Source organism: Grammomys surdaster, unplaced genomic scaffold (genome assembly GCF_004785775.1).
Source record: "Grammomys surdaster isolate TR1022 unplaced genomic scaffold, NIH_TR_1.0 348, whole genome shotgun sequence".
Lineage (NCBI taxonomy): Eukaryota > Metazoa > Chordata > Mammalia > Rodentia > Muridae > Grammomys > Grammomys surdaster.
In genome coordinates, this window is record NW_021604767.1 from 2248895 (window position 1) to 2266047 (window position 17153).

A 17153-nucleotide genomic window follows, 5' to 3' on the forward strand; every position below is an offset into this window, starting at 1 on the left:
GGTAGCACCCACAATTGGCTGAGCCTTCCCTCATCAATCACAATCAAGAGAATGTCCTACAGCTGAATCTTATGTAGGCATCTTCTGATTGAAGTTCCCTCCTCTTAGATGACTCTAGCTCTGTCAAGTTGATATAAAAACCAAGTGGGCCACTGATTAAGCAGAGTGTTAATAATTAGCACTTCATCTTTCATTAGTTTGCATTTTGTTTACTTATTCACAGGGATTTACATCTGTAAACACTGGGCTAGGGAGATAGCTCAATGGTAAGGTTCATTTGCAAGCACAGGAAGTTTGTGCAAGCAAGTTCAGATTCCCAGCACCAGCTGTCATTCAGACTGCTTGTAATCGGGAACTAAGATGATAAAAGAATTAGTTTCAGTCTTTTTATCTCCGAGAAATCCTTGGTGACCATGTTAGCTTATTCATAATGTAAACAGGAAATGACCTGAATGTCCTTCATCAGTTAAATTGCTAAGCTGTAGTAAACACATAAAAGATTGAATGTCTATACATACATGCATGGAGAGTGAGGTAGATATGGTAAAGGGCACCATGATGGATGTAAGGAACATATAAACCATTTGAATAATACAATGACTGAGATTGCAATCAGCCATCTCTAATAAGAGCTATTCCTCAAAAGCCAGCTCTAGGCAGGGTAGCTACCTGGCAGCTCAGATACCTCAGACAGGAGCCTAGCCCAGGACAGGCCTTGATATTTTAATGACCTGACTCTAAAGTAGTGTTGATGTGCTAGTGAACCAGTCCCAAGCTCTGAGCTCTGAGGACACAAAGCTACCAAATAGTCTCTAGGGTCACACTGCTCCTAAAACATGGCTTCTCTAGCTTCTGTGCTGATACTCACTGGCAGGAGGACCTGAGACTGTGCAGAGATGGCCTTGACCTTGGTGACCACTGAACTTTCCAGTATTGTCACTGGGCCCACTTGACCTCCAGGACTTCCACCAAGTGCCATTCTCACTGCCTGCCACAACTGAAGGTGGAGGCTGTAAGCTTCTGGGAGTCCTTGCAGGAGAAGAATCACCACTGGAACTCTGCAGCAGCATTTCTGCCCAAACAACTGTTCACCACTTGGGAAGATGCCTATTTAACTTTGATACTATCATGATTTTTATAAGGAATCTTTGTATGAATAAACCAAGTGTATTCCATGGACAAATCCTGTTTGGGCATCCTATTGCCGATAGGCCATGCTTTCCATAATGAATTCTTAGGCTGTTGTGTCTTGACTGTGTATAGGAACCTATACAGATGGAACTGCTTAGAATTAAGTGTGTATACACATAAATAAATATGTGTAAGACTTGAAATCTGAGAAGAACATTAGTGGACTGCACCAATTTCAATTTTCTGGCTAAGTCGTCATAATGGCAGTTTTGGGAACAACAGGCTTTCTCTGTATTGTTTCTTACACCTGCACATGTATCAAATGTGACCTCAAAAGAAAAACGCCTAATTAAAAACAAACTTGCTGGCCGCGGTGCCTCACACCTGTAATTTCAGCAGTCAGGAGTGGGTCTTGTTGAACTGGAGAGAAACCAGAGCTACGAAGATTATGTTTGAAAAACAAACAACACAAGACAAATTTATGTGATTCATTCTTGGAATGGACAGATTTTTCTTTTCTTTTTTTTTTTTTTTAAATTTATTTATTTATTATATGTAAGTACACTGTAGCTGTCTTTAGACACCCATATGAGGGCACCAGATCTCATTGTAGATGGTTGTGAGCCACCATGTGGTTGCTGGGATTTGAACTCATGACCTCTAGAAGAGCAGTCAGTGCTCTTAACCGCTGAGCCATCTCACCAGCCCCCAGATTTTTCAATTATGGTGAATTCACTACTTTTCTTTGACTATGTTAAATAGTCCAAGCAAGTAAACAACAAATACCTTAGTACTGCTAAAGAGGGACAAACATAATCTAACACATTATTTTGGCATTATCTTCTGATTTTAAAGAAGAACAAAAGAGCAAGCAACCTAGAAATGTAAGACTACTAAGGTAACAACAACAACAAAACAAAATAGGAGAATCCTATTAAGTCCAGGAGTCACTTTTTTAAAATCACATAATTACTCAGGAATAAATATAACAAACAAAACATGTTTTGAATTTCATACTCTTGGAAATTTTTAATTATAGTGGTATCTGTACTAGGGATCCAAGTCAATACATAGTTTCATTTCATAAACGTATTTTATACACAGAGACTGCAGATAACTTTTTGTGCATATGTCTGCATCCTTCTGCAGGGATGAATGGAGGCAGGGATCAAAGATAGGAGTTTTCTGCTGTTGCTTTCCATTTCATGTTCTGAGACAAGGTCTCTCATTGAACCTGGAGTTTATGCCCATTGGCTGGGTCATATGGTAGAAAGCTTCTGTCCAGCTTCCCAGACTCACCCTACCATGAGTCTTTTATGCTACGTCATGCTATCTTTTACGCAGGTGCTGGAGGTCTGAACTCAGTTCTCATGTTTGCATAGTAAGCACTTCACCTACTGAGCAATCTCTCAGCACCCATCTCTCTAGCATGGGCAGAAAATTTATATATTTCAGCAGTCTGAAGCATGAGACAATGTTTCTCAGTGAGAATATTTTTTTACTTGTGCCATCATGTTGACATTAATAGCCTTTAGGATTTTAGAGCATACAGGTGCATGTGGAGGAATGTAATTAAAAGGTTTAAAGATGAACTCAGTACTAAGAAACTACCATAATTGGCTAGACAGATTTGAAAACAAACAATAGTCAGAAATAAAAAATAAAAGTTGATATCAACTCAATAGCTATATTAAGCAACAGATCTGCGGAAGTTAAGAAAAGGCTTTAAGGATTTACACAACATACCACAAATGAAATAGATGAGAGAATTAAGACAAGACAGTTAAGTGGCAAAGGATAACACACATGTAATAGAAACTTCACAATAGCGATAATAAAATAGCATCAACAACATTAAATTTCTATAACTGATAAGAGATCCATTTACAGTCTTAAGAAACAAAATCCCAAGTAAGGACACAAAAGAAATCAAGGCCTAACAAACTAGAATGTATCCTAGAAACTGACAATTTATATCAAGTATTTTGGAAAAAGAACTTCTTGAAGGAAAACCAGATTGTGAACTGGGAGAAAATCGCTGCAATACCTGCAACCGAGGATTAGTCTATATTATTAGGAAATGACATTTCAATAGAAGCATGGCAAAAGCAACAAAAAGGCAGTTCAAAAGAAAAGCACATGCTTAATTAACATATGAATACAGCTGAACCTCATTAAGGCTTAGAATTGCAAATACCACTTCAAAGAGACTGCATTCACAGCCACCACATCAGCAAAAATTAAAAACTTCAGTAACATCAAATTTGAGTACATTCATACCTTCCTATCATTCCTTAAACTCTGTATAGATATTATGCAGGTCTCATATCAGAAGCTGCATGACAGCCCAATCGACTTTGTCATAAAAACGCTCACTCATGACTCTAAGGAGAAGGGATTCCACTGAAATAAAGCACCCATAAAAAACAGATGACAGCAGGCTAAAAGGTCCTCACCAGAAAGGGTTAGGACAAGAGTGGATTCCCATTTCAAGTTTACCTTTGACAGGGAGCTGTAAGGCTCAATTTTAGGGGAGTGCCATGAGAAGCACTTCTCTTGTTGGTTTTTTTTTTGTTGTTGTTGTGTTTTCGTTTTTTTTTTTTTTCTTAACAAAGAAAACAGGGGAACAAGCTTAGAACAAAGGGCAGGAATGAACATAATGACACAGGAAGGAAAAGTTCCTGGGTAGTCACAAAGGTGCACAGTAACAGGTGCATGAATAAGAATTAGCTTAGAGGGAAACAAAGGGCCCCGGTCCACAGTGAGAGTCAGCTTCTTTGTTCTGTACCAATTTCTCTCTGGCTCTACACTCAGGATCCTAGTTCCTCCTCTGTTAATTTTGCCTCTGGACCTTCAGATTTTTATTCCTTCTAAAAGTATATTCTGGACAATTATGCACAAAGATCTGGCTTCAATTGTCACCTGAGCAATGTGTCTCTGAACACAGGAAAATGAGGTCCCCTCTACACTACTGTGGTACTTCTATTCCCCTTCCTGGCTTACTTTGTATAGTGCACAAATACTGTCCAAACCCTCTTCTCAGTAGTACTATGAACATTATTTTTTTTTTAAACTCAGGAATGCTTGAGAATAGGTAAAAAGGGTCAATAATTACCTGCTGCATGAACGGTTATTAGGATATGTCTGATGATTTTCAAAAGAACAAGCATGGTGGAAACAATACTCTTACGAATTTTATAAAAGTGGAGTATAGTCACCTTGTGGTTTGCAGAAGAAGTGAGAATTCAGATCTTAAATCAAATGAAGTATGGCAATTACTGGTGGTGGTGGGACATGCATGCACATTTCAGAAATGAGGTGGTCCAGATTTTTGCTAACAACATCCTTAACAATGTCCACAACGGAGGACACATCATTTCTCTATTTTGAAAGTTCTTCAGAAGCTCAGAGTAGCACAGCCACTTCTTGCAACAAAGATATAATATTCAAAATATGGTTTACATAAAACTATTAGTTCTACCCACTTTACCAACTCTAAAAGTCTGAACGAGGTTCAACCTGTTTCCCCTTCAGCGGCACAGTAGCATGTACATCTCAAACTAGGAATATTGTTAAACTTCTTAACTTTCAGGAAAGCTAAAGGATGACTAAAAATTCTTATTGGTGGTAATGAAGAGTATGGGAAAACAAGTCAAGAACAGTCAAATTCAAATTTTTCAGTAGTAGACACTGAACCGTTTATGAGTTTTGGAACTGACCTGAAAGCTCTCGTGTAATTAATGTACAGTTTTTGTTATGTTTTCTATTAGTCTCCCTTCCTACCCATCTCTCGGAAACCGACGAGCGTTTCACCCCATCTCAAAGGCTCGACTATCGAGGTTATCATTCCCAGAAAAGAGGTAGCTTTGGTGTATACACAGAAAAGCCGGGAGGCATGTGCAGAGTACCCCGGAGTGGGTGCAGTCAGTTCCGAGGCACTTAGCAGGAGAGGAGGGGGTGAGGGTGGGGAAAAGGGGGACACTCTGGTGCGTGGGGCTTCCTTGGGCTGGCCAGAGGTCAGGGCTCAGGTCCAAAGCCAGGGGGCGGGGCGGGCCTCAAGAACCGAGGGAGGCGCGGACTCGGAAGGACTCACAGTAGTAGGCCACCACGGGGTCCCGTTTGTCATGCTCCTGCGCCGTTCTCAAATGGTGCTGTATGCTCTTAAACTGCGCGGGCAGCGGCGGCAGCGGGGCCAGCGCAGCCATCTCCACTCCCGGAAACACCACTTCCTACTAGCCGGTCACAAACACTTCCGCTTCCGCCTCCTAGTGGGGCAAATCCCACCCACATTTCCGTTTCTGAGACGCTTGTCTTTGACGGATGCCCGAAGGAGACAAACTTTGCTACCTCGCTCAAGGCATGCTTAGAGAATGAGAGGCTCCTATGTTGCACACGGCTCCAGCGCCCTCTGCTGGTAAGAGGAGGATAGTGCTTTTTTTAAAATTTAACTTTTGTTTTCGTTCATTTGCATGGAGGTGTCATTAATTTTAATAGAGCAAATATCACAAAATAAAATTTTATACATTCACACACAAAAAGTACACGATGTAGCCTTTCTAGAAACTGTAGCAAGATATTGGAAACACATATGTAAAGAAGGTTGGAACTGCAAGCAACTACTGCTTTTAATTTAGAAGTTTTAAATTCTTATATGAGAAATACTATGTTTAAATACTAAATTAAAACTTACATGTTCACATATTGGACTAAATAGCCAGCCCTTTTCAAGTTTGAAAGCTAAACACATGCGCACTAATAAAAAAAAAGTTGGTCAATGGAGGAAGATGATGAACATTAGGAAAGCATTAGTCTATCTTAATACTTGACAAGATAGAGTCCGAGAGAGTCAGCAATTCTGACTCATGGCATTTTACAGCATACCCTACCTTTTCTTTACAGCAGAGATTTCCCATTTATTTATTTGTTTATTGATTGATTGATTGCCTCCTCTCTATTCCATGGTTTCATCCTTAAGGACTTACATTTCATTTGGACATTTGGACTTTCCTTTTTTCTTTCTTCTTTCCTTTCTTTCTTCTTTCTTTTCCTCTCTCTCTCTCTCTCTCTCTCTCTCTCTCTCTCTCTCTCTTTCTCTCTCTCTTTCTCTTCCTCTTTCTTTTTTTTTTGCTCCAGTACTCAATTTTGAGTCTTTATTTTAAAACTATGTTTTTGTCACTGAAATCCTAGTACTTCAGAGAAGTAAAATCTGAAGTGATGAAATTTTCTATACCTAAAATTTTATAATCACTTGCCCACAATGTCCTTGTATTCGGCCCCTCTATATACTTTGTCTATGGGTGTTTTCTATAACTTTGTCCTTTTATTTATTTTTCTATAATTTAATTAAAGTTAATGTACAAAGCAATGGTTCTTACGGTGTTTCTTATAGTATTTACATATATATGAATTATATGTAAGTGACATAATACTGTATATTATGTAATTAATAAAGTAATGTTGAACTTTGTCAAAGGCCTTTTCTGCATCTACTGAGATTATCTTGCGATTTCTGTTCTTAAGTATATTTATGTGGTAAATTACTTTTATTGATTTGCATATGTTGAACCAATCTTGCATACTTGGGATGAAATCTTGGCTATAGTTTATAATTTTCCTAATAGGTTCTTTTTAAAAGTATTTTTCTGAGTCATTTTATATCTATGTTCATTGCCAATATTGGTATATAGTGTTCTTTTGCCTTACGTGGTTTACCACCAGAGTAGTACTGTTCACAAAATGTGATTGGTAGTGTTGCTTCCCTTTTAATACATGGAATATATTGAGAAGTATTGCTATAGGCTCTTCCATAAAGATTCATTAGCATTCAATAGTGTCAGGAATGGTGGCACACACTTTTAATCCTAGCATTCTAGAGGCAGAGGTAGGTGGATCTCTGAGAATTGGGAAAATATGGTCCACAAAGGGAATTCCAGGACAGCCAAGGCTACAAAGAGAAACCTGTCTGCGGGAGTAGGAAGGCATCCAGTAGTAAATGTTACTAATCTTGTTATTTATCTATTCATTTATTCATTTTGCTTTGTGAACAAACTTTTTTTAAAAAAAATTGCTTCATTTTCATTCCTGGTTATGAGCCTTTGTAAATTGTTTATGTCTAAGTTTGGTGAGTTATATATGCCTAGGAAATTATTTCCTTCAGAGTCTTCAGTTGCTTTCATTGAATATGTTTTTGAAATATTCTCTAAGTTTAATTGGATTCTTCGATAACAGCCTGTGTGGCATCTCTAATTCTAGATTCTCTCTCTGGTTAGTTTGATTGGGAGTTTCTCAATTTGGTGTATCTTTTCAAAGAAACGCATTCTTTTTAAACTGATACAATGGTACTCCTGTAGCCTCTGGTCTGTTAGTTTGTGCCCTGTCCTTTGTTGGTTCTTGATCCCTACTTCTTTGAGGTTTAGCTTGTTGTTTTTTCCTTAGAACATTTAAAGGATGGTCCTAGATTATTTACTAGTGATCCTGAATTTTCTTTTTAATGTAGGCACTTACAGCTTTATACTTACCAATAACAACTGTCTTATCTGTATCCCAGAGTTCTGGTAAGTTGTCTTGTGGCTTTCACTTGCTACTAGCAATTTTAAAGTCTCTTCCTTGATTTATTTAATGACTCACTGCTCTTTCTATAGTGTGTTGGTATTTGTGGTTGTTTCTAGCTTTATTCCACTGTCTCACAAGATACAAGGAATTATTTCAATTCTCTTGTATTTATTTAGCCTCACTTTACAATCTATGATAAAAAAAAACTTCTGCAGGATGAGTAGAAGAATGTATATTTTGTATACATTGGGGAGAATTTTATTTAGCTATCTATTAATTCTGACTGGTCTTTGATACAGTTTAAAGTCTGAACCTTCTTTGCTGACTTTTACTTTGTCCATTTTCTGAGAATAAAAATAGGGTGTTGATATCTGGCATATTGATTATCTCAGCATATGTCTGAACTTTAATGCACATTGCTGTTTAATTTATGATTTTAAAGGCTCAAATATTCAGTGAACGCATTGTTACACTTACAATTGTTAAATCATTGTTAGGTCACTTGACTTGTATATAATGGTTGTCTTTATTAATTGTAGGAGGTGCTAAGGTAGGAGAAGTAAGGAGGGGAAGAGGAGGAGTTGAGAGAGGAAGAGAAAAAAGGAAGAGGAGGAGCTAGAGAGGGCAGAGATGTAGGAGGATGGAGAACCACATAGGTATGGAGAGCACTCGTGGGGAACAACTTATAAACTTATAATTAGGTTAGCTAATTGGGATACAACTCTCTTTGTATGGGCATCTTGTTATTAATCATTATCAAACATATAAAGCCTTTGATTAATCTATAAGAATTAGAGTCTCATTCTCTTACTGGGCCCGCATGGATGGCAGAATGGTCTGACTAATGCCCAGCCTTGCAGAAACAACGTGGAAGATTGGCAGAGCCATCCCTCACGCTGGCATCTAGTGGGTGGCAGGGCTGATGTCGGTTCTAGCTGCAGTGCGCACATGGCCTCATGCCGAGAAACATGGTGGCTGGGCTAAGCAGAGCCGCTGCAGCTTAGATAGTCGGATTAACAAGCAGCCAATTTTAAATAATTACCACAACAGTTAACTTTGGTTTGAAGTCTCTTAGCTTGCCTACAGCAACCTGGTTTGTTTCTGTTTACTTGATACCTAATTAAATAGTATTAATTCTATCACTTGCTTTCAGTTGTATTTCCATATGAAATTTAGAAACTACTTGAAGATGTTTATAATAATTTGCTGAGACTAAATCGAACTTATAGATCTATTTCAGTCAGTATCAGAAGTTTTAAATGATTAAGGTTACCAGCACAGTTATGATCATGGTGTGCTCTTTTTTAAATTTCTTTCAGTATTGCTACACTATTTTTATTGTACCTGTCTAGCAAATATTGTGTGATTTTTTTCCCTTATGTTTTTCCTGCTTTTTAGTCTATTCTAAAAGCTAATACTTGTACACATTTAAATATTTTGTTGGTGATTTTTGTTGCTATAGTGTTTTCTTGATACATTTCACTATTTTTGTAGGTTTTTAAAAAAATATTTTAGAATTTTCTATGTACTGCTGTATTAGTGGAGATTATTTCCAAGCTGCAGATCTGCATATCTTTTATTTTGGTCTTATTAAATTTATTGAAAAAATTATTCAGCATATATACTTTTTTGTTTTTTTTTCTTGCTTCAATGAACTATAGTTCAAATTAAACCAAACAATAAAAATGGAAAATTTTCTCTTTGCTCAAATTGTGAGGAAAAATGTTCATTCTTTCAATATGATGTGGTATTTCCAAAGATTCACACATGCACACACACGTGAGTGTATGTGTGGGTGTAATCAGATGTAGATAATTTTCATATTAAGTGAAAAGTTTGATGTTGTTTATTTCATCAGAAGTGACTGTTAAATATAATCAAATACTTTCATTGGCATCTGTTAAGATGGCTATGTGTTTTCTTCCTTTATTCTTTCAATACAGTTCAATCACATCAATTTCCTTTTAAATGTTAAAAAACGAGTCTCTCATTTCCAGGATAAACCCAACCTGTGCATGTTTTATCTGTACATACATAGCTGGTTTACATGTGCTAATATATCGTTGTTAGGAATTTTGATATCAAAGTTATGATACAAAAATTAAGCTGCTCTAAGTAAATAAAATGGGAAATATTCTTCACGCATTCCAACACGATCTTGCCCAAGAAGCTAGGAAGCTCCTTTTTCTTTCTTCCTAAAGATTTTGCAATGTTATCTCTTCCTTAAACATTTGATGATTTCCACCAGAGAGGCCCTCTGTATGTGGAGTTTTCTTTTGTTTTAAAATTTATTTTACTGAATATTTTATTTACATTTCAGATGCTATCCCTTACCCCATTTCCCCAATGCCCAAGAACCCCCATCCTATCCCCCTCCTCCTGCTTCTATGAGGATGTGCCTCCACCTCTCCCCCACTCCCACCTCCTCACCTTTGAATTCCCCCACACTGGGGAATCCAACCTTCATGGATCCAAGGACTTCCTCTCCCACCTATGCCCCACAAAGGCCATCCTCCCCTACATACACAGCTGGAGCCATGGGTCCCTCCCTATGTGCTCCCAGGCTGGTGGTTTAGACCCTGGGGGCTCTGGTTCATTGGTATTGTTGCTCTCCCCATGGGGCTGCAAACCCTTTCAGCAACTTCAGTTTTCTCTCTAACTCCTCCATTGGGAACCCCTTAATCAGTTCAATGCTGTGAGCATCTGCCTCTGAATATGTCAGACTCTGGCAGACCTCTAAGGAGACAGCTATGTCAGGCTCCTGTCAGTATGCACTTCCTGACATCCACATAAGCATCTACCTTTGGTGACTGCACATGGGATGTATATCCAGGTGGAACAGTCTCCAGACTGCCCCTCCTTCAGTTTCTGTCCCACATTTTGTTTCCATATTTTCTCTCTTGAGTATTTGTTACTCCTTCTTAAGGATCGAAGCCCCCACACTTTGGTCTTCCTTCTTCATGAGCTTCATGTGGTCTGTGAGTTGTATCTTGAGTATTTCGAGCTTTTGGGCTAATATCCAATTATCGGTGAGTGCATACCATATGTGTTCTTTTGTTGTTGGGTTATCACACTTAAACTAATAGAAGATAAGGTGGGGAAGAGCCTTGAACACTTGGGCACAGGGGAAATGTTCCTGAACAGAACACCAATGGGTTATGCTCTAAGATCAAGAATTGACAAATGAGACCTCATACAATTGCAATGTTTCTGTAAGGCAAAGAACACTGTCAATAGGACAAAATGGCAACCAACAGATTGGGTAAAGATTTTTACCAATCCCACATCTGATAGAGGGCTAATATCCAATATATTCAAAGAACTCAAGAAATTAGACTCCAGATAACCAAATAACCCTATTAAAAATGGGGTACAGAGCTAAACAAAGAATTCTCAACTGAGGAAACTGGAATGGCTGAGAAACACCTAAAGAAATGCTCCAGATCCTTAGTCATCAGGGAAATGCAAATCAAAACAACCCTGAGATTCCACATCACACAGTCAGAATGGCTAAGATCAAAAACTGATATGATAGCAAATGCTGGCAAGGATATGGAGAAAGAGGAACACTCCTCCATTGTTGGTGGGACTGCAAGCTGGTACAACCACTCTGGAAATCAGTCTGGCGGTTCCTCAGAAAATTGGACATAACATTACCAGGATCCAGCTATACCACTCTTGGGCATATACCCAGAATATGCTCCAACATATAACAAGGACATATGCTTCTCTATGTTCATAGCAGCCTTACTTATAATAGTCATAAGCTGGAAAGAACCTAGATGTCCTTCAATAGAGGAATGGATACAAAAAATGTGGTACATTTACACAATGGAATACTACTTAGCTACTAAAAACAATGAATTTGAGAAATTTTTAGGTAAATGGGTGGAGTTTTGTTTATGAAAAGGATTTAAATTTGAATTTTTAAAATTGACTTAAGAATGTTTATAATTTTATGTATTTACCAGTTTCTCCTCTCTTAGTAATATGGATTTCAAAGATTTTCTTCATCCTTGCAAATTTATTGTCAGATTATTCAAATACTTATGATCATGTTAATGCCTGTCACTTTTCATTTATTATAAGGCTGATTCATTTTTCTTTATCATCTCAAACTTTGTAACTGAAAACTTACTAGTTTCACCAAACTTTCTTTAATGAATTTTTTTCTTAACTTTATCTTCTTCTTTCTATATTTTGTGTCTTTAGTTTTATTGTCACCCTACTTCTTTTTAGCTAGTTTGTTGCTAGTTTGTTAGCTCGCTAATTTGTTGAAATGAGAAGATAAATATATTTATAATTTTTAGTTACATAATGTAGAATTTTTATAGGCTGCCAAACACTGTTTTAATTCTTCCAACAAATTTCAGTAAATTCTGTTTTCATTATCATTTGTTTTATTGTACGTTTTAAGTTTTTGACTCCATTTCTTTCTTATTTCATTGACTATTATAAATTTATCAGTGATCTTTCAAATATTTAGACATTTGCTAAACACCTTAATTTTTATTTTATTTACAGTCTACTTCCATTATGACAGGTTACTACTCTCTAGATATATCATTGGACAATAGAATATGACCTCCTTTTGGTACCAATTTTTGTTTTTAAATTTGACCTAGCAGCATATTTAATTACAGGTCCTTAGTAGCTATTTCTTCAATGAAACAAATTTGGATTTTCTTCTGTGCTTTTATGTGGTGCTAAATCAATGGTTTTAAAAGCCTCATACAGAATTTTTAATATCAAGTATCAGCTAAACATTGCTCAATAAAATTCCAAAATTTTAGTATCTGACAATGCGTGGTTTCCTACCAAAGTTCTAGCTAGCTTGAAGCAATAGGACATAAAGAACTTTAGATGACATAAGGCAAGTATGGTTGTTGATAATATAGGCAAATAGAAAGAAGTGCTCTGATTTTCTATAGTATTACCTTTGCCATGATCTCAAAACTGTCAAGGAATTATAGTTGCATGGAAACAAAATTTCCTTTTGAATACCTTTTAATATGGAAGTTAATTGTTGCAGGGTATGTATGGGCACAGCAAGAAACAAGGAAGCCATACACAGTGTTATTCATAGCAACTCTAATTTATTTGGTACCTATCTCCATAATCATTTAATGTTGATTTCAGCAAAACAATATGGGTATAATATTTAAAAAATTTAATTGCTCATCTTCTTTGAGTTAGAGATTAAACTATATGACTCCTAATTCATTTATATTTTGTGTTTAAAGGTACATTTTAGACAAATGCAGAGATACTTATGTCCTCAAAGTTAAAGGTACATGGTTCAGTGTATAGGGAAAGACCTGGATTCTGGTTTGGTTGTGTGACATGACACATAAATAACGTCTCTGAACATCAATTTTCAAGTCTTTAACCTACATAAGAAGTCTCTTTGGCCAAAACTAATGTAATCACTTAAAGTATTGTATATGAAAGAAGCCTACAAATTTATTATTTTAAAAAATGAGCTATCATTAGGCTTACATGTACATTATTATATAATAAGTTATAAAATTCCAATAGGAGGAAATATTAGCTGGAAAACACCTAGTTTAGAATTTGGTATCCTATTTTCTAGTATACATAAATTACAGACACACTAAAATTTAAAGAACATATGGAATTGAAGTACTAAAATTGGAAAACTAAATATAAATGATTGATAGGAACTATGGCATGATAATAGGCAATCAACTCAGTCATCGTTTAAAGAGGAAACATGATCTTCTAAATATGATCTCAAAGATCTCAGCAACACATAATACCATTGTAATCACAGTAAATGTATACATTGCAATGAGAAAAATAGTCTTTTCAAAGTGTTCTGGAACCATGCATTTTAGAATATTTATTTTTTTACCGAGAGATTCAGCATCACACAAATATATAGGCTTCACTTGGAAGCCAAAGAGGTGAATCTGAAGCCAAAATGCAGACACCTCCAGGCTGATTCTTAACAGGACCGAGAGGATGTAAATCACAGTGTATGTGGGTTTTTGAAGAATGCATTCTTGATTGATGCTTTTGCATGCAGCATAAAGGTGGAAAATAGCTCCAGGAAGCAGGACAATCACTAGCTGTAATGCCCAGAACACCTAAAACATATCAGAACTATTTTAGTCAAATCAGATAAGCAACAACCAAAGACACATGGAAAATTCACAAATTTGCCAAGGGCTAATTTGTTTGCAAATACCTTATAAAAATGAAATACAATGAACAAACCTAGTGGTGCTGACATATATCATTGAATTATTAAGATTTTAGAACTTTAAACATATGGCAATTGGAAATAATATTTTATTATCACTCATTATCTGCTAAAGAAATGATAAATTAGTTGATTATAATGGCTGCTTAATGTCTTTATGCTACATATGCTGATAGAATATTGGATAGGGAAGAGATTTCTGAGGACCTCAAGTTATATTTTCTGAACTATCCAGCCAATAAAAAAGTAATGCAGTTCTCAAAGCTATAGAGGAAGAAACTATGAATGTTGGGGAGTCAATGTTTGTGTGCAAGCTGGAAGACTTACTTGGGGGGTTATTGGCCTGAACTGATTGTAGCAAAACAGGTTTATCTCTCTTTTGTCTGGGTCACAGCTGAAGTGCAAAGCCTCATTCCCATAGACAGCAAAGCCCAGCACTCCAAGGAAGAACATCCGCACTGAGCCGAAGAAGAGTGTGTGGAACTGGCCGATCACGGTTGGAGGTTTAACCTATTGTTTGTGAAGAGAAAATTGGTTGGAAGCAAACATTTAAAAAGGACAATTGGAAGGATGTATTTATGATCACATTTAAAAAAGAAGTATAAAAATGTTGAGATCTGACAAGTTTTTAACAAGATAGATTCTGAGATGGTCAAGTTCACTGTTAAGCCCACATTATGACATTGTTATTCTACTTTACTCATAAAGTACAGAGGTCAAATAGGGATTTACTGCCAACCACATGGGTAAGTTTACAAATACTTTAAACAGCTTTAAATGTGAGGAGTATGGAGTTCCTTTTTTTGTAATCCCTTTGAAATAAAACCATAAGTATCTTAGAATGTCTGATTTCCTCTTTTGAAAGATTAGATGACAAATACATTAGACTTAGAACACATACTATCATAATGACAGAACAGTATTTATTTAGTTTTGGCAATTTTTTTCATATTTAATATTGAATTAAGAGTGTGAGCTACTTTAATGCATCAATGGATGAATGTACCTCCAGAGTTAAATCTACCTATAATTTTAAATTCAGAATATTTTACAACAGATAGTTCTTATTTTCTTTTCTTTGTAAATGTACAGTAAATATATTTATCACCACACATGCCAATGGGTTTAAAATACACAGACAAAAACTGATGAAACTGATTTTCTTGCTTGCTACTTACACATCCTTCATAGAAGTTCTTGATGTAATTTAGAGACATCTTTCAGGAGATGTTATCCTGGCATCCCTGTGGGCCGATGTTGAACTATGCTGTCAGATTGCTTCTACCAGAATCAAACTTTTACATTCTCTCTTGACTTGTACAACAGAAACCACGTATCTCTGCAAATTTCTCTCCCCTCCTCCTTTCCCTTTCTTTTTTTTTCTGTCACAGATCTCTGGGGCCCTAGTCAACTTTCCTATCTCCATCTCAAAACAAAACAAAAACAAAGAAACAAAAGCAGAGGACATGTGGTCAGTTGTAATAATCCCTTGGCTTGCAAGATCAGCAAAGCCGGCCAGTCTGCCAGGAGTGCTAGCAAAGCAGGCCAGCAGACAGACACCCTGAGCACCCAGGGGCCCTGCAGTCTCTTGAGAATTGCTTAGATGTAAATTGGCACACTCTATACCCTAGAGTGTTATGTGGTGTGTCCTAAAGTACGTGGAAATAGTTCCAGTGCTTTCTGGTTGACTTCCAGGACATATTGCTAATTTCCAGGAGGTCTAAGAAGTTATAAACACAGGCTTATGATAATTATTCCAATGCTGAATATTATCAGTGTGTCGTTATATTTATCTTTTTGCTGAAATCTTGCAAGGGACATGGAAAAGATGCAATTAGATCTCTAAGGAGTCATATGTAGGATGAAAATCAAGATAAGACTAGGGTCTAGCTTAAATCATAACAGTCTTTTTCTTCTGTTCTTTAATAGATACACTGTCCACTAGATACTGTTATTGGTGCTGAGGTACAGCATGGATCTAGACAGACAAATTACTTCTATCTAAACTGATTGCTGTTATTTTCTCTAGAGCAGAAGGAGCACGCAGCCTAGGATGGCTCTTTTCTATTTTCTTTACTCATCTTTCTTTCTCTTGTGATATTCTGAAGATTAACTCCAGGTTGTTTTTTTTGTTGTTTCCAACAGTGGAGAAATGACATTATATAGAATTATAACCAATGGGAAAAGACAGTTACATTCCTGAGTAACAGTGCTGTTTTGGTAGGAACAAGCAAAATAAACAGCTTAATGACTGGTTAGAAAGTTAGCTCATATTCAAAATACGATTCAGATTCTTCAGAATCAAAATATGGGTACACATTAATTCTTTCCTAGAAAGAGAAGTTCAGAAGCTCTTGCAGTTATTTTTGTGCGGGGATCCTGCTTTGGATTCTACATATGGACAGAAATTAATGATAATGTTTAGTTAAATATCTACAATGTCATCTGTGAATCACTGCCATCCCATTGTGGTCTATTGGCTCACAAGTGGAAAGTCCTGGTCTATAAATGTTATATATTTATTCTTACATTCCAGAGGAGTGTTAAACTCACTGGTTACGAACACTTCTTGGGAGAAGAGCCTCACACATATGACAACATTTGGTAGGGCTGTTTATTGAGTGATCATCTGGGTTTATTTACATGCAGATTCTTAAAAAAACACAGGTCAATCAGTGCCTAGGCACCTTTTCAATGCATGTTTACTAATGATACATTAAGTAGTGCAAGTTATGATAACCCAGATGTGAGAAATAGCTTCTACTGTTTCATCTTAAGTCATGGGACAGAGGTATGGGTACTAATATAAGAAAAATCTTTATGCCTAAATGCATATTCTATTATAAATATTCTACCACAGACACTCACATCTCTTTCACTGTTTTCAATATTTTGCCAGGATGATAAACATCCTGTCTAATAGCAGACTTGAGCTATTATGCCAGGGCGTGGCTTAGATATTACTCTTCTCATTCTAGAGTCTGATGATACCAAGGGAAATGTCTTCTTCCATTCACCATCCACAGAGAACACTGAAGCATACCTGTGGTCTATCGATTCTTCCACCCGACCTGAAAGAGCAGGAGAATACACCCATTGCTGCTGCACAACAACTTTGAAGTTCACAAGGGAAAATATAGCCAGTTTATTGCTTAACAGAAATGGTTCCCAGATCCACAGCTAGCTATGGTTTGTAGCTCTTCAATTGCCTATAACTCTGTACTCTGTTCTTGGCTGAAAGCAT

General features: G+C 36.7%; 2 protein-coding genes across 2 annotated transcripts in view; both read right to left on the reverse strand.

The window, feature by feature from the left end:
• Vta1 (vesicle trafficking 1) overlaps window positions 1-5358 on the reverse strand; it is a 56084-nt gene extending 50726 nt beyond the window's left edge. Inside the window, exon 1 of the mRNA XM_028779218.1 lies at window positions 5225-5358. Within this exon, the coding sequence (XP_028635051.1) occupies window positions 5225-5336 (112 nt within the window). The 5' untranslated portion in view covers window positions 5337-5358. The remainder of the gene's footprint in view (window positions 1-5224) is intronic.
• Window positions 5359-13397: 8039 nt separating this feature from the next.
• Gje1 (gap junction protein epsilon 1) lies at window positions 13398-15126 on the reverse strand. Its single transcript, XM_028779201.1, has 3 exons — window positions 15088-15126; window positions 14237-14419; window positions 13398-13793 (listed from the first exon to the last, which is right to left on the reverse strand). Exons 1-3 carry the CDS (start codon window positions 15124-15126, stop codon window positions 13398-13400), a joined length of 618 nt encoding a protein of 205 aa, XP_028635034.1.
• Window positions 15127-17153: the final 2027 nt, after the last annotated feature.

Bases quoted from the DNA above. Each gene is read 5' to 3' on its own strand.
- Gje1 (XM_028779201.1), bottom strand. From the start codon at position 15,126: ATGTCTCTAAATTACATCAAGAACTTCTATGAAGGATGT. The intron at 14,420-15,087 runs GTAAGTAGCAAG...CACAAACAATAG, and splicing joins AGAACTTCTATGAAGGATGT to GTTAAACCTCCAACCGTGAT. The intron at 13,794-14,236 runs GTAAGTCTTCCA...GATATGTTTTAG, and splicing joins TCAGGCCAATAACCCCCCAA to GTGTTCTGGGCATTACAGCT.